Genomic DNA, 23,347 nt, shown 5'->3' on the forward strand with positions numbered 1-23,347 from the left:
TAAATTGCCGATTTTTTAATTTTAACCGTTGCAGCCAGGGTTGTCAACGCGTTGCAAGCCCTGGTTGAGGGGCTGGTCTTGGGACTGCCAACTTGCTTATTTTTATTATTAGCAAATTTTAATTTAAAAAATATAAACATTTTAACGTTGACTGAGCAATAAATTCAAATGTTAATTAAACTCAGTTTTCAATTTATTTTGAATGGGGCGATAGTATGCAAACGATCGATAGTATCCAGATATCGATATTGTCGCGGTGCCTTCGATGACAACCAAATTACTTCCATCTCTAATTCCCAACCGCGTGCGAGTTTCAATTAATCCACGGATCAAACATCCAATTTTGGCCAAGTTAACAGGGAATGCAGCGACAGAAACCCAAGGGACCGGGCAAGCCGGGTCCGCGGTTCAAGCCGGGAACAGGCCAAGTAAAGGGCAAGAAGGAAGCCACAAAAGGCAGGGGAAATGGCGGCAATCAAGGCAACCAAAGGCAAAACGGCAACAACAGGCAGCTAAAGCGACCACGGGAGGACATTAAGAAATCGAAACTGGCCGCCACCGATACTGAGATCGGGGAACTGCGGGCCAAGTATGCCGAGATCGATGCCGAGGCCATCAAGAAGTTTGCACAGTTTCCGCTGTCGCGCAAGACGCTGAAGGCCCTGGCGGAGTCCAAGTTTGTGCATCCCACGCAGGTGCAGCGCGAGAGCATCGGTCCGGCACTGCTGGGCAAGGATGTGCTCGGAGCGGCGGTCACTGGCAGCGGCAAAACCCTGGCCTTTCTCATACCCGTAAGTTGAATCCCTCACTACCTACTCGTAGAAATCCTTATAAAACGGCTTTTCTCTCAGGTCCTGGAGCACCTGTTCATGAACAAGTGGTCGCGCACCGATGGCGTCGGAGCGATCATCATCTCACCCACACGGGAACTGGCCTACCAGATTTTCGAGACGCTGAAGAAGGTTGGCAAGCACCATGACTTCTCCGCCGGTCTCATCATTGGCGGCAAGAACCTAAAGTTTGAGCGCACGCGGATGGATCAGTGCAACATTCTGATCTGCACACCCGGCCGCCTGCTGCAGCACATGGACGAGAATCCGCTGTTCAACACAAGCACCATGGAAATGCTGGTCCTGGACGAGGCAGATCGATGCCTGGACATGGGCTTTCAGAAGACCCTGAACTCAATTATCGAGAATTTTCCGCCAGAGCGGCAGACGCTGCTGTTTTCGGCCACACAAACGAACACGGTCCAGGATCTGGCCAGGCTTAATCTCAAGGAGCCGGTCTATGTGGGCTACGGAGGTGGAGTTGGAGGAGAAGGAGCAGCTGCTGCTTCCACATCGAAGGCGGCTGTTCTGGCCGTTCCCGAGCTACTGCAACAGAGCTATGTGGTGCTTAATTTGGAGGACAAAATCACCATGCTGTGGTCGTTCATCAAGAATCATCTGAAGCAAAAGATCATTGTGTTTGTGGCCAGCTGCAAGCAGGCCAAGTATCTGTACGAGATCTTCTGCAAGCTCCGCCCGGGCAGCCCCCTTCTTGCGCTATACGGTACCCTGCACCAGGATCGTCGCATTGCCATATACGAGGACTTTTTGCGCAAGAGCCACGTTGTCATGTTTTCCACGGACGTGGCATCACGCGGCCTCGACTTTCCCGCCGTCAACTGGGTGGTGCAATTGGATTGTCCCGAGGATGTCTCCCAGTACATCCATCGGGCGGGTCGTTCCGCACGCAACAAGACGCGTGGCGAGTGCCTTTTGGTCCTGACGCCCAGCGAGGAGGAGTACATGATCAGTGCCCTAAAGGAGCAACTGAATTTGAACATTCGCTGCGTACAGATCGATCCCAAGAAGCTCTTCTCGCCGCGCGTCAAGATCGAGGCTTTTCTGGCCCAATTCCCCGAGCTGAGGGCCACCGCCCAGCGTGCCTTCCTATCGTACTTGAAGTCTGTGTTCCTGATGCGCAACAAGCGTCTCTTCAATGTGTTTAGCTTGGATCTGGACGCGTTCGCTCAGTCACTGGGCTTGGCGGTGACGCCGCGAGTACCCTTTCTCGAGAAATTCCTGTGGCGACAGAAGCAACTCCAGCAGCAGAAGGAGAAGGGTGATGAAGTTCCTGATTCCGCAGCTGCAGCTGCTGCTACTCCTGTTCTACCCAAGATCAGCAAACAGCAGAGCTTCGGTGGGGCTAGCGAAAGCGAAGATGATTCGGATGACGAGGACTTTATCAAAGTCAAGCGAAAGGATCACGATGTCGAGGGAGAGCCAGTGGACCTGGAACTAGACGTTGCCGGTGGAGACCAGGACGAGTCGGAGGAGCCGCTGGTGGTCCCCAAGCGAGAGAAGCTGGTTACCAAGGCCTCCCTGGCCAAGAAGGCCTTGAAGAAGAACCTTCAGGTCAACTCCAAGCTCAAATTCGATGACGAGGGCGAAACATTGGCCGATGAACGCAGCCAGATGAAGGCGCTGAGTGCCAGGCAGCGTTCCGGCGACAAGGACGACGATGGCGGCATTGATCTGGTGCTGTCCAAGGCTCTGCTCACCGAGGAGGATCAGTACGATAAACAGAGATTCCGGGAATTGGTTAAAAAACGACATAAGCTGCAGCGCGACAAGCTGCGGAAGAAGGCGGAGCAGGCCAAGGGCAGTGACGAAGAGGAGGAGGAGGAGGAGGATGAGGCAGGCGCTGATGACAGCGAGAGTGACCACTCCGTAGACCTCTCTTGGCTGCCAGATCCCGACAAGGTGTACAAAACCAAGACCAGTCAAGAGCAAGAGCCATCTGAATCCGAGTCCGATGCTGAAGCGTCCGTTAGGGACGAAAGCGAGGACGAGGACTCCCTTTCTGAGGATGAACCCGCCTACAAAAGATCCAAGCTAACGAATAAGATGACTCTGATGGACACCGAGGCCATAGCGGCCAGTCTTTTGGGTAGCTAACTTAAGGGACAACACGACTGTGTGAATAAATTAATGCCAATTACTGCTTATTCATAATTTGTAATTTAATAAAAATTGTTTTTATTGAAAAAAAATATATTTTTTTAATTTAATATTTAACTAAATAATCAAGGGAAAGTATTGAAGAATTTATTTTCTTACGAGTTTGTTATTCATTTTCCACATAATGTAAAAGTCCAGCAACTGAAAGTCCTTATTTCCAACCCGCCCAGTAAAAAATCGCTTGCCAAATGCTTCACAAATATTTGGAAAATGCCCACAAATTTATTTTTGCTTATTGTTTGATTTAATTCATCGTTTCTTTCTCATCTCTTTTGGTTTTTTGTTTTTTTTTTTTTTCTTGGCGCCCCCGCGTTGCATTGCAAGGCGCCCCCCCAACCGATTTGCTATTTCATTTCCGGTGCTTTCGACCGGAAATGTGGCGACGATAGGAGGGGGGGAGCCTGGGCTGAGATGGGAAAGGGAGTCTGTGGTGGTGGCTGCTTGGCATTGGGCGTGGCATAAAATTTGCTTTTAAAAATATCATTACACATCACGTCAATTACAATTTTTTTTTTTTGTTTTTGCTTCTTGTTTTGTTTTTCATTTTTTTTTTTGTTTTGTTTTGTTTTTGTTTAGACATATTTGCTGGTTGGGTTTTTTGTTTTATGTTTTTCGTTCGTTTAGCGTATGAATGTATGTATATAAATAAATGCATACACATATATACGGTAATATATAGACGGTATATATATGTACGTGTACAAATAATGCAATAGACACACATCTATACAAATTATACTATATAATGGTTAAGTGTTTCTCTTTTCTTTTTCTCTCGTTTTTTGTTTGCAATTATCATATTGAGTTTATTCACTTTCGCCTGTGCTCCTGCTCGGATTCTGCTTTTGGCAACAGATCTCGTTCTCGTTCTCGTTACTCCTACTCCTACTCGTTACTTTCCTTTAAGTTTGAGGTCCGTTTCAGACACAAGATACATACGCACACGCAATCGCAATTATATATAAAAAAAAATCAATGCTTCAATTACAAGAAATAACACTTAGGCTTATGTTGTTGTTGTTGTTCGTTCGGTTCCATTTTTGCCTCTCGTTAAACTCTCCTGCTAAGCTTCCTCCTCCTCATCTTGATGCTTTGTGTTCGTTATTCTTCGATTTTTTTTTTCTCCTTTTTAGTTAAAATATATTGTATATTGTGGAAATTGTATTTGTTGCTTCGCTACACACACACACACACACGCACAGCTGTTTACAAAGACAGAGAGAGAAAGAGAAAGAGAGAGAGTATTACGTTGGGGATTACATATCAATTATATCGATTAGACAATCAGTGGAGACCAGGGGAGACTGGAGATTCGAAGCTCGGAGAGACTGGGAGACTCTGGAAATCGATTCTGTTTCGGTTTGGAAATTTGTTCTTTTTTTTCAGTTTTATTTGTATTCATGGAGATTTCTCTTTAGCCGTTCCAAGATAATTATCATTTTTTGCTTAAATTTAAGGTAATTTGTATACATCTAGTTATGCACACTAGCATACAGACACAACCACAACCACACACACATACACACACTGAGAGATGCACATTTAGTATTTAGCTTGAAAAGTGGATTTGAAATCGTGGTTTGTTTTTGCTCCTACGCCTCCGGCTCTTCCTACTCCTACTGCTCCTTCTCCTCCGCCTGCTACTCGTTTCTAGCCTGATATACTCGCTCCTTTTCTCCTATTCTAGACACACAGACATTTAGTTGGTTTGTTTTTTCTTTTTTTGTTTTAAATATGTATATATTGTATAGCCTAGCTTTATCGCTATTGGTTTCTTCACTTTTTTTTAATATTGGAAATTTTTGTTTGTTGCTGATCTCGCATTAATTTTAACATACAATTACAGTTACAGTTACAATTACAGTTACAGTACAATTACAGTTACAGTTATATAACATACACAGATACACAGTAAATTTTATTTAACCATTCTTGATCCTAGATAATCTCCCTCGCTTTCAACTCTTTTTAGTTTTTCTTTTTTGTTCATTTTTTTTTTTTTTTTTTTTAATTTTTTTTCTGTGCGTTGTCGTTGGCGCCACCCGGCCCCGCTCCTTTTGTTTTTGTTGTTGTTTCTGGTGGGGAATTATATTTGGATGAATCAATGGAGGCGCGAGACAAAGCGGGGACGCGGGTTGCGGCGAGGGGAGGAGGTCTCACTCAATGAATACAACGACAAGGACACAAAAAAAAAAAAGAAAAATACTTGACGCGTTTACATTTATCACGGAAACACAACAAAGCCATCGATACAAAATATATATATATATGTATATATTATATGTGAGTGTGTGTGTTTATGTATATAGAAGATATATATTTATATATCGTATGTAATTCGCACACGCAGAAGTCGATGCACACACAGACATTTACCATACATATATATATATATATATATAAGCGATATACATATGTATGTAATTATATAAAAAATAAATACCCTACTTAGCCAAGTTGTTCACACGCACACAGACACGTAAAAGACACACACACACACACAAGTCCCACATCTATATACTATTATTAAATATTAATATGTATATATGTATGCCTGGCTGCTGATCCTCATTTGAATGAATCGATCGATCGATGGGCTGCCTTCACTTTCTCTCGATTTCGCTTCTAGCTCTTGAATCCTCGCTTACTTGATACTCGTCACTCGTTACTTTTAACCCAATACTCAATTATATTGCTAACAGGACCCTTCTCGCTGATCCCCACTCACACATGCATGGACCCTGGCACTCTCGCACCTAAACTTGGCAAATGGCACTCACACATGCAGACACACACACACACACACAAACACACACACACATGCACATTGAATCTAGCTATCTCGTTTTGGCTTCCAGGTGACATTCCAATTCTAGACCATGACAAAGGCATCTTTGCCGCAGAACAGATACGGAAACTGATCGATCATTGTCTGGACAATGTCCTCCAGATACGGACGCAGCTGCTCAAAGTGGCCCATGTCGGTGAAGTCGATGGGTATGAGTGTGGGCCACCAGCAAATGGCCAAGTTCTTGCTGTCCATGCTGTTTAGCTTTGAGTTGTCCGAGACGCTAAACGAAAAGTATATAATAGTAACAAGTAAAGGCATACTCCTGATTCGAGTACACTTACTGCACAAAATGCTGGAATATATATTTGAGTATGGCAAAGTTAATGTGCGGCAGCTTCTGGAGAAGCGACTTTAAAGCTATCAAGCGGCAACTCCGGTCGGTCTTGACCTCCACATTTAGCTTGGAATTGCCAACGCCACGGGAACCTAAAGCAGAATCAGATCAATATCTATCCTTTTGTCTATTTATATCTGTGCAAAGGCCTTACCGGCAATCTCCTCCAGCTCCTTGATGATATCCTTGCTGAACAGCGGCGGCAGGCGCTTCGAGAAGAAGTCCTTCAAAGCGGTGGCCACTGCATTGACGGGAATGTCCAGAGAATCGATCTCGGTGTTGGCATCTATTAAATATTATTACAAATTATTTATAATAAATTATTATTTCTATTCTTTAATTGATCAGTTTTGAAATCTTACCCTCTTCGAAGCGCTGGAAGAGCATGTCGACATGCGCCCTGCTACCGGGAACTCGATAAATCCCCTCGGAATCGAGGCCCTCCTTCTCGATGAACTCCACGCACTTGTTGAGGAAAATGGGTGTCTCATCCTTGTCGGAGCTTATCATCAGCTTGCCAAATTGCGCCTCTGCCGATTCGGTTTGCCCCTTGGCATTCTGCTTGAGCTTGCGCTTGAGCTTCTTCTCCTGCTCCTTCTCTTTCTCCTGAAGCTTGCGCAGTCGTGCCGTCTCCTCCTTGATGCGCCGCTTTTCCAGCTTCTCAAAGTCCTTCAAGCACTTGGCATTCATGTTGTACTCGGGCAGATTCTCTGCCCCGAAGATTCCAGCTGCCGCCAGCTCTGGCACCATGGAGTACTGCAAGGGTGTAAAAGGTAGGGCATAAGGAATGGGGTTAAATGTATCCTTTTCTGAAGCCGAACTCACCTCTGGCGACTTGTCGCTTTTCATAAACTCGGGCACGCCGACGCCCTCGGGTTTCTCTGTGGAGAAAAATTAGATAAATTTGGATTAGCAAAGAGAGTTGAAAGTACGAAAAATATACAAGTTAGAAAAGAAGAAATAAAAGATTGAAATACAACTTGTTATAACCTTTTACAGACCCATCTTATAACTTAGTAAATAGATAGAATAGTTTCCCAGCTTCCAGAACAGACCCAGAGACATGAAATAATAAATGCAAACACGACACATACTTCTCTCACCTGGACCGCCGCCGCCGCCAACGGCCATGCGCTGATAATGCAGCGGAATCTCCGGTGGACTCACATAGGAGCCAAACGGAGGAACACGTGGTGTCTGCACTGGTATGGCCACCTTCTTTTTCTTCTGCTTCTTGGCTGCCACCGGCTTCTTGCTGCTGGCCTTGTAATAGGCAGCATTCTGCTGGCGCACCCGTCGCTCCGTGGAACTGGCACAGCTGTCCGATTCGGTGCAGTCTACAGATGAGAAATGGAAAAGATCAGGGGAGTCTGAGATGATGGTCCTGGGGGCTTGGTGGGGCAGGAGGGAGCAAGGCGAGTGTGGCGAGGGACACAGAAGACAATGCTGGATCGATTAAATGGTTTCTTTGGTTTCATATCAAAATGAACTTGATTTTAACATATTTGTGTATATCGAACACTTGTCCGTGCTTTACAGATATATATATTAATGTATTTTTACAAATTCTTCAATCAACAAATATATTATTTCGTAATTATATAATTTAATTTCAAGTCGGCGTCCTTAGTTTTGGCAAACTTTACATTTTTGGACTCTAATCGACTCGCAAGTAATTCTCCAAGAAGTATAGCTGGAAATTAAATCGATTCTATATTTATCGATTTTTTTTAATTTAAATCGATTTAAATCGAAAAAGTTGTAAGCGTATTTAAACTCGAGAAAAAGTTTACTTTAAGTTTAACATTATTGATATATTATATTTAATTATTAGGAATCTAAAATTTTCGGAATTTGAAAATCAATGTCGTTTTATTTTATAATTTCATATTTCCTATGACATCGTAAAAGGTGAAAAACAAAAAAAAAAACAAAAAACTGATAATATTTAAGTAAAAATATCGATAGATAACATTTTGTAGAACAATAAAATTACAAATCTATGATTAATATAAATATATATTTATTATTATTTTATTTTTCGACTTTAATCGAATTATTTGTATAACTTTTATTTATCGAAAAAATCGATTCACTGAAAATCGATTTATTTCCAGCTTTACTGAAAAGAATGCAATGTAACCAGTTTAAACAATATTATACAACATAAATCTTGGCCAAATCTCGCTGATATATTTCTAAAACTCTCAACATGTTAATATCAAGCTCAAAATGTTTGATTTCCCTGTGTTTTCTGGGTGGGTGGTTAGGGCAGTGTAGTGATTCGGGTGAGTATTTTGGGGTGAGGAGGTGTTAGTCAGCTGGTGATCCTACTTGTTTCCAGTCCCACAACCTATCTCTACTACTGGTACCTTCGTTCTCATAGATCTGCTCGTACTCGGCCAGCTCCTCGGAGTCCTCGTCCTCGCCATCAAGCTGGGCGTGATCATATCGCTTGCCATCCTTGCCATCGCCAGGCTCACAGGCTCCCAAATACGAGTCTGCCATGCTGCCACTGCCCAGGCCCAGGCCGAGGCCGGTGCTCCCCGAGCCGGAGCCTGATCCGGAGCCAGAGCCCGAGCCCGTAAAATTCATTTTGGCCACCGCATCGCTGACCAATTGGAAGTTCTTCATATTGAGCTTTCCCGGCTGCTGGGTGGGCAGTGTAAAGGTGGAGGAGCTCATGGCCGGGCAGTTGCGGCTGGGCGCCTCGCCCACTTTTAACGTTTGGCTCGGTCCCTTTGGCCGGATCTTGTTCAGATTGGAGTCGATGTGTCGCCGGCCAGTGGTATAGGCGTGCGTCGAGCCGCTAAAGTTGTTCCATATGGAGTTCTTGTTCATGTTGCGTCGCCCATCACTCTTGTCCTCTAGCCACTCTGAAAAGTCAGCCACACGAAGGGGGGAGGAGAAGACGAGAGAAATTTTCACAATTAGCCCAAACAGGTGGAGATTCATTCCTGTGCAGGGGTCCCTACATGGTGTAGGTGCAACTAGTCAGGTGATATCGGGTTTACAGGCAGCAGAGCACACCTCATAATATGCGGGAATCTTTGAGATATGTATGTATGTATGCAAGTACAAGCTACAAGACTTGTTTGTTTATTTTTTGTCAAGAGATATTTGCCATAATATACAATTATCGCATTTATGATAATTATTTTTTGTGTGCCACGAGCAATACAAAAATAAAATCTATATATTATTGATTGTATTTTGCAGTGAATCGGAAAACAAAGCAAGTCATTTTGGGTTTTGATAAAAAATAAGTAAATATATAATTTAGAAACCAATTGCAATACCTAAATGATTTAAATAAATAATTAGCTTTGTAAAATAATCGCAGCTTTCGATTTAAAATCGATTAACATCGATGGTTTGCCAGTAGAGCTTGAAATTAAATCGATTCTATAATCGATTAATATATTTTTCTAATTATGCGATGCATCGATTAAAATTTTCAGAACCGATTTAATCGAAAAAGTTTTATAGGTATGTAAACTCTTGAAAAAGTTGAGTACAAACTTAAACATTTTTCTATTTTTTTTATTATTTTTAATTATAATAATAATATAATTTGGGATTCCGGATTTTGAAGGCTAGTAGAATAATCAATGTCATATAATTTTATAAATGTAATATTTCATATAAAAGATAAAGAACGCCAAAAATCTAATGTTTAACATGTTTATAGTTTACAAATATCGATAAGAATCATAAAAATAAAATTCTGTGATTTATAGATATATATAATTTAAATTTAAATGTTCAATTTTAATAGATTCTCTTGGCGCTTTTTTTTTATCGAATTACTGAAAATTGATTATTTCCCCCTCGTTTTTTTTCACAATGTAAATATCGATAGGCATTTTTAATTTTATACTAAGCATTGTAGTTCTTCGCATTTTCTTTATAAAAGAAAAATAATGTCTGAAAATGTGACAACTGAACTGGAATATTAACAATATTTAAAGTAAACTAACAACAGTAACAAAAATTAAGTTTCTTTTTCATGTTTAGTAATACCATAATCAATCCATATGCAATATCAGTGATAAAAACTTGATAAATGGTATTTTTAGATTTAGATATATTGTTTTTTTTTTTTCATTTTTATATCCTATAGTACTACAATAAATCTTATTTATAATTTGGAAGACATCTTTAATTTAGATCTTTGTAATTTTGATATATCCGTATTAAAACCAGGTTTATTTTGAAACAAAACTCTCTAACCGGTTTATAAGCAAAACCTGCATATAAATGATTGTGCATCTGTGACCGATATCCACCGAAACTTAAAAGGGGAACACAAGGGGAGGGCAGAGATGCAGGACAACAGGCAGGGGATTCGTGCCGGAATTATAAGGATTTTGGTTGCTATAAAAAAAAAGAAGAGGAAAAGGCTCTAAAGCTCTAGGCTCTACAACAACTTGAGTGGATCGAGAATGAGATTAACCTGCATCATGGGTGGCCAGTGAATCCTTGGACCCGCTAACATCCGCTGCTTGTTGGAAAACGTTATACATATATAGAAAAACGAGAGTAAACACACACAAGACTCATCAGTTTGGCCAGGACTCTGTGGAACCGAAAAAGCGATTTAAAAAAAAAAAAAAAAAAAAAACAGAGATAGCAAAGCAAACTAAAAAGAACAAGGAACTTTTGGGGGGAACACACAGCAAACGAACGAAAGAACATTTGTACAGTCGAGCATCCAATCCTGGGATTGGATTTGTATCGTGGATCGCGGGTTCGGCGTGGGACAAAATGGATATATTACATATGCAGCTCAACTGGCAGATAAACAAAAAAGAGACTTTAAGGTATACAACACAGCAAAGAAAAGAGAGGAAGACATTCAGGTGGTAAAAGTGTTGGAATTGGACTTGGATTGTCTGACAGTCTCTCTCGTTCTCTGAGCTCAAAACTGGGGGCAATATCCTTGCAGAGACAATGGGATCACATGGGAAACCATTCAGTTTTAGTTTAACTCAATGCACTAATAATTAATTACAACGATTTCTGCGCACCACCTCGAGTTTTTATTTGCAAAGTATTTGGGAAGAAATTGATGATAAATAATAGTTTGTATTTTTTAATTGTTTGCAATATTAAATTAAACAAAACTATTTACAAACTTTCAGATGCAGAATTCAAGTATCACTTTTAAAATGGACAATATTTATGTCTCCATTGAATGTAAAAACACTTAAAAACAGGGACCGTAATGCTATATTTAGCTAATTTTCTGTTACTTTACATTCCATCTAAGCTAGAACCCGTTGGGAATCCTAAGCGTCGATGCGAAGGCAAAAGCAAACCTGGAAAACAAATATTATATATATGTATATATTATTATTTAAATATATTCACATATACATATATATATCTTTTTTTTACTAAAATCTAATGATTATCTTTTAAGATATTCGAAAAAACTCATAAATTGAATTGATTTTTATATTTGAAAAATAAAAATAATGATTATTTACGGTCCCTGCTTAAAAACCCATTTGAGAGATCTTTCTCATTGGATTTTAAGAATTACACAAGCTATTTACACAATTGTTATATATATACGGAATATGGAATATGGAATATGGAATACGAATTGAGTACTCATTTTAAAAGGTTAAATTCATATGGTTTGAGTCTATTCGCTTCTCCTGTGCAAACGCAACGCTCCCTCACAAAGGATATATTTTATTTCTGTCCCAGATTTTGACCAAAAGAAAAAACGAGGGGGGGGGGGATTAACAGGGAAAAGGTGAAGAGGTGGCGAGGCCGTGTGAACGGGGGGGGAGGCGAAGGTGAAGTTTCGCTGGTGGTGTTTCTTTTCGAGTGATTACGATAAGGAAGGAAATCAATCAACCGAAAAGAAAATATAAAAATACAAGACTCTAAAGGATGAGATAACGAATAAAGAGAGAGACAGAGAAAGGTACAAGATATATAGGAGGTACGAGATAAAACGAGAATATAGGAGAAATATGTATATTCAAATAGTTAGATTACATGTTATTTCTTCCAAACTTGATTCTGAAGCCGAAACGAATTGACTCTTATATGTGCATGTAATGAGCTGATGATCTGGAGGGGCTGGCTCTGGAGGAGTTGTTGGAGGAGGGAATATCTGGAATCCTTATATATTTTCGTTTTTTTTTTTTTTGTTTTTTTTAGAGCAAATAATTTGTTTGATTTGCAATTAGGCAAAAAACGAAAACAACGAATACACACACAGAGATAAATCGATACAAAAAAATGGTTAAGGTTAATTCGTTAATTAATAATAATCATTATATAAGAGTATATATATATATATTGATATATATAAGTATATTTGGTATGGAGGAGCGATCTCCGATGGCAATGGAAACGGCGAATGAATGAATGAATGAATGAATGGTTGGTTTGCATGATGAATGGGATATGAGACATTATTCATATAGTATATATGATGGGTATAGAATGTATATGGTAGATATATTATATATATAGTTCAATTGGCTATTATTGGGCACGAATTCTGAATGAGTTTGGGTTTTTGGTTTCTAGTTTCTTTTTGGGCTTTTTGTTATAGCTTTCAATTTAGCTTTTTGGGGGAAAGGGGGCCTTTTTAGGGAATAATGGTCAGCTTGGAACTTACTTTGATGCAGATGCTTTGGCTTTTCGTTGTCATCGTAGATTTCATCTAATGATATATCTCTTTCTTCTGCAAGTACACAATAAAAAATAGTTCCAAAATATATGTATATGTATGGACATAAAGAATATCTTTAATATTGACGCACCATTTAATGAGTTGAGAGATCGGGTAGGAAGCATTTCATAATTCTCACTGCCGGAACCATCCGTTCCCAGAGTATTCGATAGCATATAGCTCTCGTGGCGCGGCGGCGGGCGTGGCATCTGGTTAACCGAGTTCTCCAGCGTTCCCTCGCCCGAATCCAATGTAATTGACTCCTCCACATGCAAATTCTCCACCTCGTACTTGTTATCCCAGGCGGTCTTCAGGAATGGATTATAAAAGGCAACTGTTCGTACCGACGAACGTTGGCAATTAGTTTGTGTTTTTTTTAATCTAAATTAATTTAAATATCCAACTTACACTTGACATACTGATCCGCCGAAAAGGTCATGAAGCTGCCCTTGAAGCGATCGGCCACCGCATTGCCCTCGGTAATCAGAAATTGGCAAATATCGCTGTTGAAAAACGCATTAACACCGCCGCTCTCCGTCACCGCGATGATTTGCAATGGAATGTTGGCACTCTGCGCTGCCAAAAGGCTGAAAACGAAACAAAAAACAAATAAATTAGAAATTTACCAAAAAATAATTAAACACAAAGAAAAAATCAAGAAGGAATACCCCGCTAGGGTATAATGATATTATAGCCACGTTACTCACCTAAGATTGGCCAGCGATGAGCGGCGCTTGGCCGAATAAAAGTAAATGTAGCCATGGATTAGCTCATCGCGATACTGGCTAGTGCCATGATATGACGACAGTATGAACTCCACTCGCCGCTTGGCATCGCCAATGAAAACGTCCACGATAATGGAGTGCTCGCTGGCCTTGACCAGCGTCGATTCCGCCACCAGTGGCTGGACAATGTTCTCAATGTCATACTGATCGCCACAGAAGATGCAGCACAATATGCGCAAGTCTGTGTGATTGGAGGGATACGGTTCGTAGCTCTTCATCTCGGTCAGCTTCAGCGACAGGATGACAATGTTGAGTATATCGTAGACGTACTTCTGATGATTCTGCGTATGATCGATAAAGTCACAGTGCAGCATCTCGGACAGACGGATGCCCTCATTCCGCAGGTACTCCACCTCGTTCTCCTTAAGATCCTGCGGCTGATAGACCAGAACAATCGGCAGGTTCTCAAATTTATCCTCCAGCTCTAGGTTACAGAGCAGTGTACGCTCCAGGTTATCCTTGAGCGTTTCAAAGGACTGCTGGTTGGAGTATACGCAGATCAAGCCTGTGAAATATAGTTAGATTGATATATTGATATAATACTGTATTATGTAATTCTATTTAAACATTCTTTATCTAGGATTCTTCTTATATGTCCTTTTATTCCCCAAAACTTACTATTTATGTTTTTCTTGATCAATTTTGTTACATTTTCAATGAAAACTGAAGCATAAAATCTCTCATTCAGCTATTTCCATCATTTATTAGTATTCCGAATGCTCTGTGACTAAGCCCTATGATATCATTTAATAGCTTTGTAATCGGTGTCTACTTCAACATTCCAAATATTAAATCATTGAACAATAGGATTAAGAGGTTCTCTCTCTCTCTCTCTCTCTCTTTCTCTGTCTCTCTCTCTGGGTAATTAAGTAAGCCAGCCAATGCAATTAATTGATAATTCATACGTTAATGAAGCCTTACCACTTGAGTAGACATCGATGGCCTTGAAGGCCTCCATGTCACCGTTGGCAATGCGATAGTTGAGATAGTACGTCTGATTCTCGTAGATGTACTCGCCCTTGCTGCCGGTGCAGATGCGTATGTCGTTAAGTAGATCGCTGGCCAGATGCTCCGAGCCGACAATCAATAGATTGAGCGTGCGGTCTGTGCCGCTGCCTGAGGATGAGCTTTTCCAGCCGCCACCGACACTCGGTGTCTTGTGGTTGCTGGCCGATTTGTCGGAGAGCACCTCCTCGATCAACCCGTCGACGCAGTTGTAAAAGAACGGACAGTGATCGCGGACGGGGCAGTGGATGAAGCGCAGATGCTGGACGAGCATTAGGCGCCGCTCCTGATCCAAGCGATCGAGCATCTTGTAGCGCGAATCCTCCTGAATGACCTCTGTTATCTGACGCACATCCTCCTGCGTGATATTGTCCACGTTCTTGAATTGCAGAAAGTACTGGGCATGCTCCAGCAGTAGCTCCACAAAGTTTTGTTTGCTCTTCTCAATGATCTCATCCTGATGGATATCATAGATCTGTTGGCAGTCGTGCTCCGACAGAGCCTCGAAACACTCACGGCCCATGAACAGGACTCGCACCTCGGACAGTTGTTTGCCGGGCGTCACAAAACCAGACTCCTCCAGTAGCATCTTGAACTGCTGCTTCCACCTGTAAAGGATTCAAATTCAAAGAAAGAAAGAGTGGTTTTTAGGAAATGCCGAACAGGAATCACTTTCTTCCACAAATAAAAGCTAATAATTGTGTCAGAAACTCACCCAATTTTCTTCTTGTCCTGCTGCACCGAATTCAAATAGTTACGGAAGACTGTTTCCGCCTCGGATGTCTCCAGCACATCGAACGGAATGCGCGCCTCATCCTCGGCCTCGTCCATATCCACCAGCTCCGTCCACGAGGCCTGCGGGCACTCGAAGAAGTACTGCTCAAACTCAATGTGGTTTTGCAGATAATTGCGGGCACACTCCCACGCATCGTCGTCGCTGATATTGAGCGCCCCAATGTCCGGCAGCAGGTATTCCAAGGCCAATGCAAACTTGTCCAAATACTGCAGCAGTTTCTTGTTCAGATGATCGTCGCGCAGCTTCTTCATGTGACGGCGGAAGAGCTTCTGGCCGGCCTCGTGGCCAAAGATGTTAAGGAACTCGTTCCATTCGCGATACTGCGACAGCATCTTGGAGCCCTGCGACCAGAGGACGTGGTAATCGGTGATCTGATTGCGGATCAGTCGCGTCACCGCCTCGGAGCGTGTGTCGAGCAGTTCCTTGCGTGACTTGGCCGATTCCTGGTACGAGATAATCTTAACCCGGTTCTTAACCTTGTCGATCATCTGGGCGAGCAGGAGGAAGGCCAGATCGATGTTGATGCTCTCATGGGCCGATGTCTCGATCAGTTGCACAGTGCTCTTGTAGTCCTTCCGCTGGCTAATCTTTTCCGCCTCGCGAACATAAAGCTCATAGGCATCGTCATTTTTTGTGGTCACCAGCACTAGCGGCTTCTTGTTCTTCAGAATGCTGGCGATGACATTCTGCACAAACTCCACCTGCTTCTCGACACTGCGATTGGGGACGGGACTGACGTCGAACACAACCACGAAGCCATCTATACTGAGGCGGCCATCGGGCATCACCTTTTGCTCGTACTCCTTCTCGATGCCCAGCTGATTCTTGCATATATACATCAGTTTCTCCGCGGAGAAGACCTTGGTGGCGGTGCAGCGCTTTGAGTATGGATCCATCTTGCCCACCTTAAAGGCCTGAAAGGTGGAGTCGTCCATGAACTCGGTCTGCTCAATAATGTTGAATTGGTACTCGACGCCCTCGTCCGTCGTCTTACGGACATCTCCCCAGTACAGGAAGTGGTCATTGTTTACGATCCGGCCGCTGAAGTCGCTCTGGCTGAGCACTGATATGTGATCGATGAAGTAGTCGTCGGCCATTGGCCGCATGAATCTGTTGCACAAGCATGACTTGCCCACGCCCACCTGGCCGCGGTCCTTTTCGGTCCCGGATAGTCCAATGACCGAGATGTTAAACTGACGCATCTTGACGTACCTGCCAGGTATGGGGGGGAATTGGTAGGTTGTAGAGTCACAATTTCTCATAAGTTGATAAGGACAAGCATCCAGAAAAGGATACGGGTTAATATTTGTGCTATATTTTAATGTATTTACTTATAAAACATTAGACAGATCTAAGAACCATTTGTCTCTTACCAAATCAAAAGGATCTAAAAAGAAGAAGCAGGTAAAGGACAATTGGCGAAAATATTGATCAATAGAAATCTAAACGACCACTTGTGCTACACATTCACTTTCTGTTTCCAAGTTTAATAAACCATATTTATTATTTCTCAAAGAATTAATCCCATCTGTGACAATCCCAAAAGTCTAGACATTTGGGTTTTCTCACAAAGCAAGGAGTTCACACTGTTTTTTTATCCTCAACTGGAATCTTCCTCTGGAATTCTGATCTGGAATCCTTAACTGGAACCCTAGAGAGAGCGATCTCTATCCAGCATCCAAATTAGATCCAGCCAGTACACTTCGCACACACACCTCGAATATAACCTTGTGCGCCTGGAGGACATTAGATGTAACTGCTCCCTTTGTCCTTTGTGGGAATTCGGTCCTGGGGACCTTCACATATTCGCACACCGCGGACGACTTTTCGCACAGTCTAGGACTCGGATTGGGGTTTTGCGGCGGCTGCTGCTGCTGCCACAACTACGCAGTTACGGATACATCCACGGATTGGAAGCCCGAAAACACATCTCTCCGGGCGCGAGCGAGAGCGACAGAGAGCAATTGAGATTGGCTGCTGCGGTGACAAACGAAGGAAGGCAGGAAGGACGGACGGAAGCAAGGCACTAGGGAGGGGGGAGCAAACGCGATTTTCTTATGCCGGCGCTAAGCGAAAAATCTGCCCATGTGATTTCGTGGTCCTCGTTTCGACTGATTCCACTTGATTTCGCCATACAATGCAATGTTTCTTCGTTGGTTACATTTTTTGAGTTACCTGGCTTGTATTTATGTGTTTTTTTTATAACATTTTTCGGGAAAATAGGGAAAGTCGGTCTGCAACAAATCCTTTTTCCAAACTAACTGTTTCTGCTTCTGTTTCTGTTGCAAACAACGGCGCAAGACAGTTGGAGAGAAAGGAAAAGAGAGAGTGTGCCGTAGACACAGAGCGAGAGCGCGCCCGAGAGAGCGAAATCGTGGGTGGATGGCTGTTGCTGTTGTTGTTGCTGCTGCTGCTAGTGGTGCACTTTTTTCTTTCCCAATTTGTTGCTGTTTTATCCTAGGAATTTATTGAAGTTTTTTGTGCGTGGGAGAGTGGAAAGAATAAACAAGCGGCAGCAGCCCCACTGGGCATTAATTGAGTTTTTCCGGCAGCAGCACACACACGTGGTGTGGCTGTGTGTGCAGCAAGTGCAGCGAGCAGCGCAGAAGCGAAATTGGAGCTGCAACAGATTTCCTGTACAATCTGCAGGAGCAAGGGAGAGGGCGAAAGGCAGCGCGGAGCGGCGACAGTGATAACAACAACGACAAAGGCAAAAGGGAAGGCGAAAAAAGAAAAATACAAAAAGAACGGCCCACGGTTATTGTTGTTTTTGGATCGGAAGAGATGAAGAGTGGGAGTTGTTAAAGCGAGAGTGAGAGGACAGTGTCATTGCTGCAAGTGCAGCGGTAAAGAGGAAACGGAACGGGGTGGGGCGGCGGCAGCGGCAGCAGCAATGAGAGAGAGAGCGGGTGCGGAGCGTCGTCACTTCATTGAGCCGAAATTCAGATTCGCTGCAGAAAAGAAAAACACTGTTGCCGCATCCGTCTAGCCATCTCGCTCTGGCGCGCGTACTCTACCCATCGTGGCCTCCCGCTCGCGCTGGACAATTACCTGCAGTTGCGCACAAAGGCTCGCGTGTGCCGTTCAATCTCAGGCACTGGCGGAGGAGTTTTCCTGAATTATATTCTTCTCGTTGCCAGCCGCGAGCTAGTTCTGCATCAACAAAACGATAGCAATATCAACAAATTCCATTCGTATTTGCTTTAATTATTTTTCTTGGCCAGCTTCGGGCTGAGCAGCAGAAACTCTCACTCGTTCGCTCACTCACTCACACAAACACACGCAAAGGCACGCACGCACGGGGAGTGGAGGTGGGAGCGGGAGAGACAGAGCAGGAGAGCGGCAGAGGGAGCGGGAGCGAAGAGAGAGCCGTACACAACAACGTATACAAAAGACGAATCAGCATCGTAAAACGCACACATAAAAAAAGGCGAAAAACTCCGGAAAAACTAACTCCGCAAGGGCCGTAAAACGCGAATTGCGAATCGTGCAGCACTCACTACTCACAATTAATGCACTTGCACTCCAAATGCGGGGGGGATCGTAATCGAACGTTGGTTAAAATAAGTACGAGTAATTCACATCCGAGCTTTAATTGAACAACAACAAAAATGCACCAGCGCACACGCCAGTGTGGCCGTATTGGAGTAACTTATCGATGCCCAGCTGTGCTTCGAATCGATAACCGCCGATAAAGTATATCGGATCTCTGTAGCGCAGCTAACTTCACTCGGTATGAAAAAATGACCGCAAACATTTGAAAAAAAACCTTGAAAATTTTAAGAAATTTACTTATTTAGGAACCGCGGAGTTTTAGCAATAAATGTTTTTATTTTGGTCATATCTTACTCTTTTTTTTATCAATTGTACAAAACACTATTATATTTAGCTGGAGAATTGGGGAGGAGGGCGGGTTTCTTACAGGGATTAGGAGAGGCTAGACTAATACAGCTCCGACTTCTGCATTACGGCGGTGACCAGCGCCTTAAACGCATCCTCGATCATGATTATATGAAGCTGGGCATCCCGATAGGAGCACAGCTTGGCGCTCTCGGTGAGCGGCATCTGCATGGTGGTCACGCCCAGCGACGACTGGGAGTGCAGACTCCGACCGGTGGTCATCAGGATGTTAACACAGTCATCGGCCAGGATGGGGAATGTCTCAACGAAACGCACCATCGCCGGCAATACGTTCCGCAGGAACTTGCACTTGGTGGAGGCGGTGAGCAGCGACAACGTCGTCTGGATCACATTCAGGCAGAACTTGGAGACCCCCAGACTCTTGGGTATGGAGTAATTGAGAACGAGATGCGAGGTCAGTTCAATGGTAAAGATCTGCTTGTCCATTTCGGTGACATTGAGGAATTCGTGGACAAAGTCAATGCAGATGTGCATCGACGGCACACTGGCCACAATCATGGGGATTACCGACTTGGGATACGTCTGGAAGTGCACCAGCTTGGCCAGCGAGGGTTCCGAGATGAACGCCTGATGGACATATGTACCGATAATGCCCTGAATTTCGCGCAATTCCAGATGCGACACCCGGTCATTGGCCTTGCTGGCCATATACTCCAGCACCTCGAGAAGGATGTGAACGGCGGCGCTCTCCTGCGAGGCAATCAGCGTGGTCTTTAGCTCCTCCCGATCGGCATCGGTCTGCACGAGGCCGTTCTTGTCCACCACCTGTTTCTGCTGCATGTGCACGTTGAGGTAGGTCTTGGAGGCGGCCAGGCTGCCCTTGAGAATGCGCAGCAGAATCATCAGCAGGTAGGGCGAGCAAAAAACCTGCCGTGGACAGCTGTAAAAAAAAAGAGTTTAGTTTTATTTGGAAATTTCAAAAGTTTTGTTTCCCCTTGAAAAAAAACCCACCTGAGCACCTCCATGGGCTCCAGCAGGCTCTCGTTGGCAAATGTCCGCCTGGTCAGCGAATCCGAACCATTGGTGATCGCTCGCAGGGACATGATCCACAGGGTGGTGGGCAGGACGGCGTTCAGGCGCAGCCATATATCATTGTACAGATCCTTGATGTAGCGCGGCACCGGTTTGGCGAACACCAGCGGCAGATGCTGCACCAGCTGCTGCCCGTACTGGGCCAGAGATTCCGGTGGCAGTTGGAGCAGCTGCTTGAACACCCTAATGGCCAGATGCGGTTTCGTTTGGATGGCGGCCAGAGCGCGATCCAGCTGGTGCGGCTTCAGCTCGCGCTTGGAGCTGGTGGCGATTGTCATGCTACCGCCCTGCGCCTGACTATGCTCCTCCTCCAGCCAATCATCCACCATGCTGAGATGCGGATAATTGGATATGATGAGACGCAGCAGCGGGTGAAAGAGCGAGAGGTAGTCGTGATGGTAGTGATGCGCCTTCTGCAGCAAATATTTCAGAGGCAGGCCGCCGAGGAAGTTGTTGGAGTACTCCTTCTGCTTGCGCCCGCCCAGGGCACTCAGATTCATCAGGCGCGTGTCCTCGTACAGCATCAGATAGTAGATCATCAGGAGCTGGGCGGTGAGCGGACAACTCACCTCGATCTGGGCCAGCTCCTCGCTCTCCGGCGCCATTGGTGGCAGTTCCTCGGCAAAAAACGTCAGCTGGGAGGTGCGAAAGACATGCAGGATCTCCGCCTCGGTGAAGGGTCTGTGCATGTGATCGATGTTCACCTTCCCGGTGGGATTCGGTATAATTAGCGTGTTCACAAACACCTCAACCATGGCGGCCATCACCGGATGCACTGGCCGCACCGAGCTGCAGATCTGCTTGAATATCCACGACTTGATGGGCACCTTGTGCTTCAGAAATGTCCGCGACTTGAGCAGCTGATGGATGCAGTGGACCGGCAAATAGCCCGGCAGTGTGCCATTCAAGTTTGGCGTCACCGGCACACGGACCGCATGCAGGGCCACCACCTGCTCGGTGAACAGATCCTGCGTGAATAGTTGCTTGATCCGGTTGGTGCTGTTCGGTCGGATCGGGATTTTCATGGCCAGCGTGGAGCAGACCATTTCGCTGATATTGGCTATCTGATTGCTATGGAAATGGATGGCCAGAAGGAGGAGCATCTCGCCCAGCGAGGTGCTGGTGCCGGAGCGTTTGCAAAAGAAGGCATCCTCGCGGATTAACCACTGCAGCCACTCCACTGCCTTGTTTTCCAGCGGTATGGTCGACACCAGCGAGGGGCAGGCAATGAGCATGCACAGCGCCAGCGTCACAAATCTCACGCCCGATGGCGTCGCCTGCGGGCAACTGGTTACCAGCTGGGACAGAGCATTGATCTCGTCGTCGTTGAACTTGAGACCGCCAATACCGCGGAGCGCACAGTACAGCCGCAAGAGCACCGCTCCCTGTAGATTAAAGTCTGGCAGCTCCGTCGCCCTGCTCGTCGTCTGTATCACCTTCTGCAACAGCTCAACCCGCACCAGATTCAGGGCATCGCCCTTTCGCTTTTGGCTGGAGCGGATATACACAGCGAACCAGGAGCGCAGGTTCTGGTCATTGCCCAGCAGCAGGCCGGTGAGAAAGGCAATCTGTAGGTGGATAGATAGCACAAGAGCTGTGTTAGCTTCAAACCGAAAGAGACGGCTATATCAGAAGCTGCCCCTTTTTTTTGAGACGCTCCAAAACACTCACCAGATCCTCCGGATGCTTCAGCGTTAGCTTGAGCATAAACGACGGCACCTTGAGCATCTCCACGCACATGGAGCGATTGGCCAGCGCCTGCGACGGGTTCATCTCGCTGAGGGCCATCAACAAAGTCAACCGATGCTTGCCATCGCTGCCCTCCTCATCGCAGTTGGCTATCACATGCGAGACCACGTCGCGATAGCAGTCGGGAAAGTTGGCCACCAAGGCACAAATGATGCGATGCCCATTGGGCACATGCACCAGGGCATCCGTTAGCTCCAGGATGTTCAGCAGCGATGGCAGCTCGGCCAGGGCAATGCACAGAATGTCAACCACTTCCTCCAAATAGATACCGTCGTCTAACATTTCGGAATGGGCTGCCGGCTTCTGCTCCTGGACCTGCTGCTGCAGATTAAAGATCTCGGAGAGCACCACCCGCACCTTGCGCGCCACATCTGCACGCTCGAAGCCCAGGGCAATGCCCGATTGCAGGCCGTACTCGTGCTGCTGCTGGCCCTCGAAGTAGACCGCCTTCTGGCGCGTCTGCAGCTCCTTCTTTAGCTCGTTCTCCAGCTCGTGGTAGTTGACCTGCAGATAGGAGACGATGCTGTTTACCACCTCGATGCCAATGAGCACGGCAAGGATCTGTTTGCGCGACTCCATCGACGACTCCGTGTTGTCCAGCGGCGACAACAGGCTCATGCGGACCAGCGACGGCAGCACCGGCCGTATCTCCGTCTCCGGATAGCTGGCCAGCAGCGTTATGTCCAGATTCTGCATCGCACTGAACACCCGCGCCGTCACATCGTACATCTTGACCGGCATCTTGACGGGCTTCCCCTTCGCCTTGGCCGCCGTCGTCGTCGTCGCCTCCTCCTGCCCAACTTGTTGCTTGTCGCCCGCCGTCGTCACTGCGGGGGGATACACTGTTTCTTCGATTCTGGCTGCCCGGGTGCCCGCGCCTTTGGTTGCCACACAGGTGGCGGCGTTGGTATCTGCTAGAGTTTGGGTGAGCCGGGAAAAATGAAAATGCACCGGGGCCCATAAACAGAGAAAAAGTAATGTTCACCGACCGCCAGTGTGGGATAACGATGAAAATGCATAAAAACACATTCTCAACTTGCATACAACAAGGGAAACTGTTATAAATTGTCATAACTTCAAACGTTGCACTGGTCGAGAACGAATTTAACCATCGCAAAGTAACCAAACCTAAAAGAGAAGTTATTTTTATGTATAAATTTTGTCAT

The 23,347-nt window shown here is 44.9% G+C and overlaps 3 protein-coding genes across 10 annotated transcripts; 1 reads left to right on the top strand and 2 right to left on the bottom strand.

Moving 5' to 3' along the window:
- The first annotated feature begins 276 nt into the window (after positions 1–276).
- LOC108079959 (probable ATP-dependent RNA helicase DDX10) lies at positions 277–3,012 on the top strand. The gene is made up of 2 exons (XM_017174520.2): positions 277–791; positions 852–3,012. The coding sequence occupies exons 1-2, from the start codon at positions 363–365 to the stop codon at positions 2,943–2,945; spliced, it is 2,523 nt and encodes an 840-aa protein (XP_017030009.1). The 5' UTR covers positions 277–362; the 3' UTR covers positions 2,946–3,012.
- A 185-nt stretch (positions 3,013–3,197) lies between these two features.
- Positions 3,198–19,119, bottom strand: RhoGAPp190 (Rho GTPase-activating protein 190). 8 transcript variants are annotated; one of them, XM_017174480.3, is made up of 16 exons: positions 18,987–19,119; positions 15,399–16,691; positions 14,600–15,291; positions 13,601–14,183; positions 13,302–13,480; positions 12,985–13,227; positions 12,840–12,905; positions 12,209–12,334; positions 10,650–10,694; positions 8,566–9,069; positions 7,288–7,530; positions 7,019–7,074; positions 6,556–6,949; positions 6,348–6,479; positions 6,141–6,285; positions 3,198–6,079 (listed from the first exon to the last, which is right to left on the bottom strand). In XM_017174480.3, the coding sequence occupies exons 2-16, from the start codon at positions 16,679–16,681 to the stop codon at positions 5,881–5,883; spliced, it is 4,890 nt and encodes a 1,629-aa protein (XP_017029969.1). In that variant the 5' UTR covers positions 16,682–16,691; positions 18,987–19,119; the 3' UTR covers positions 3,198–5,880. The 8 variants fall into 8 exon arrangements, with proteins under 8 accessions (XP_017029969.1, XP_041631075.1, XP_041631077.1 ...); XM_041775141.2 differs by lacking the exon at positions 18,987–19,119 and adding an exon at positions 17,655–17,942; XM_041775143.2 differs by lacking the exon at positions 18,987–19,119 and having other exon boundaries at positions 7,297–7,530.
- A 171-nt stretch (positions 19,120–19,290) lies between these two features.
- IntS2 (integrator complex subunit 2) lies at positions 19,291–23,264 on the bottom strand. Its single transcript, XM_017174482.3, has 3 exons — positions 22,104–23,264; positions 20,352–22,000; positions 19,291–20,280 (listed from the first exon to the last, which is right to left on the bottom strand). The coding sequence occupies exons 1-3, from the start codon at positions 22,920–22,922 to the stop codon at positions 19,422–19,424; spliced, it is 3,327 nt and encodes a 1,108-aa protein (XP_017029971.1). The 5' UTR covers positions 22,923–23,264; the 3' UTR covers positions 19,291–19,421.
- Positions 23,265–23,347: the final 83 nt, after the last annotated feature.

This window comes from Drosophila kikkawai, chromosome X (genome assembly GCF_030179895.1).
Source record: "Drosophila kikkawai strain 14028-0561.14 chromosome X, DkikHiC1v2, whole genome shotgun sequence".
In the NCBI taxonomy this organism is placed as follows: Eukaryota; Metazoa; Arthropoda; class Insecta; order Diptera; family Drosophilidae; genus Drosophila; species Drosophila kikkawai.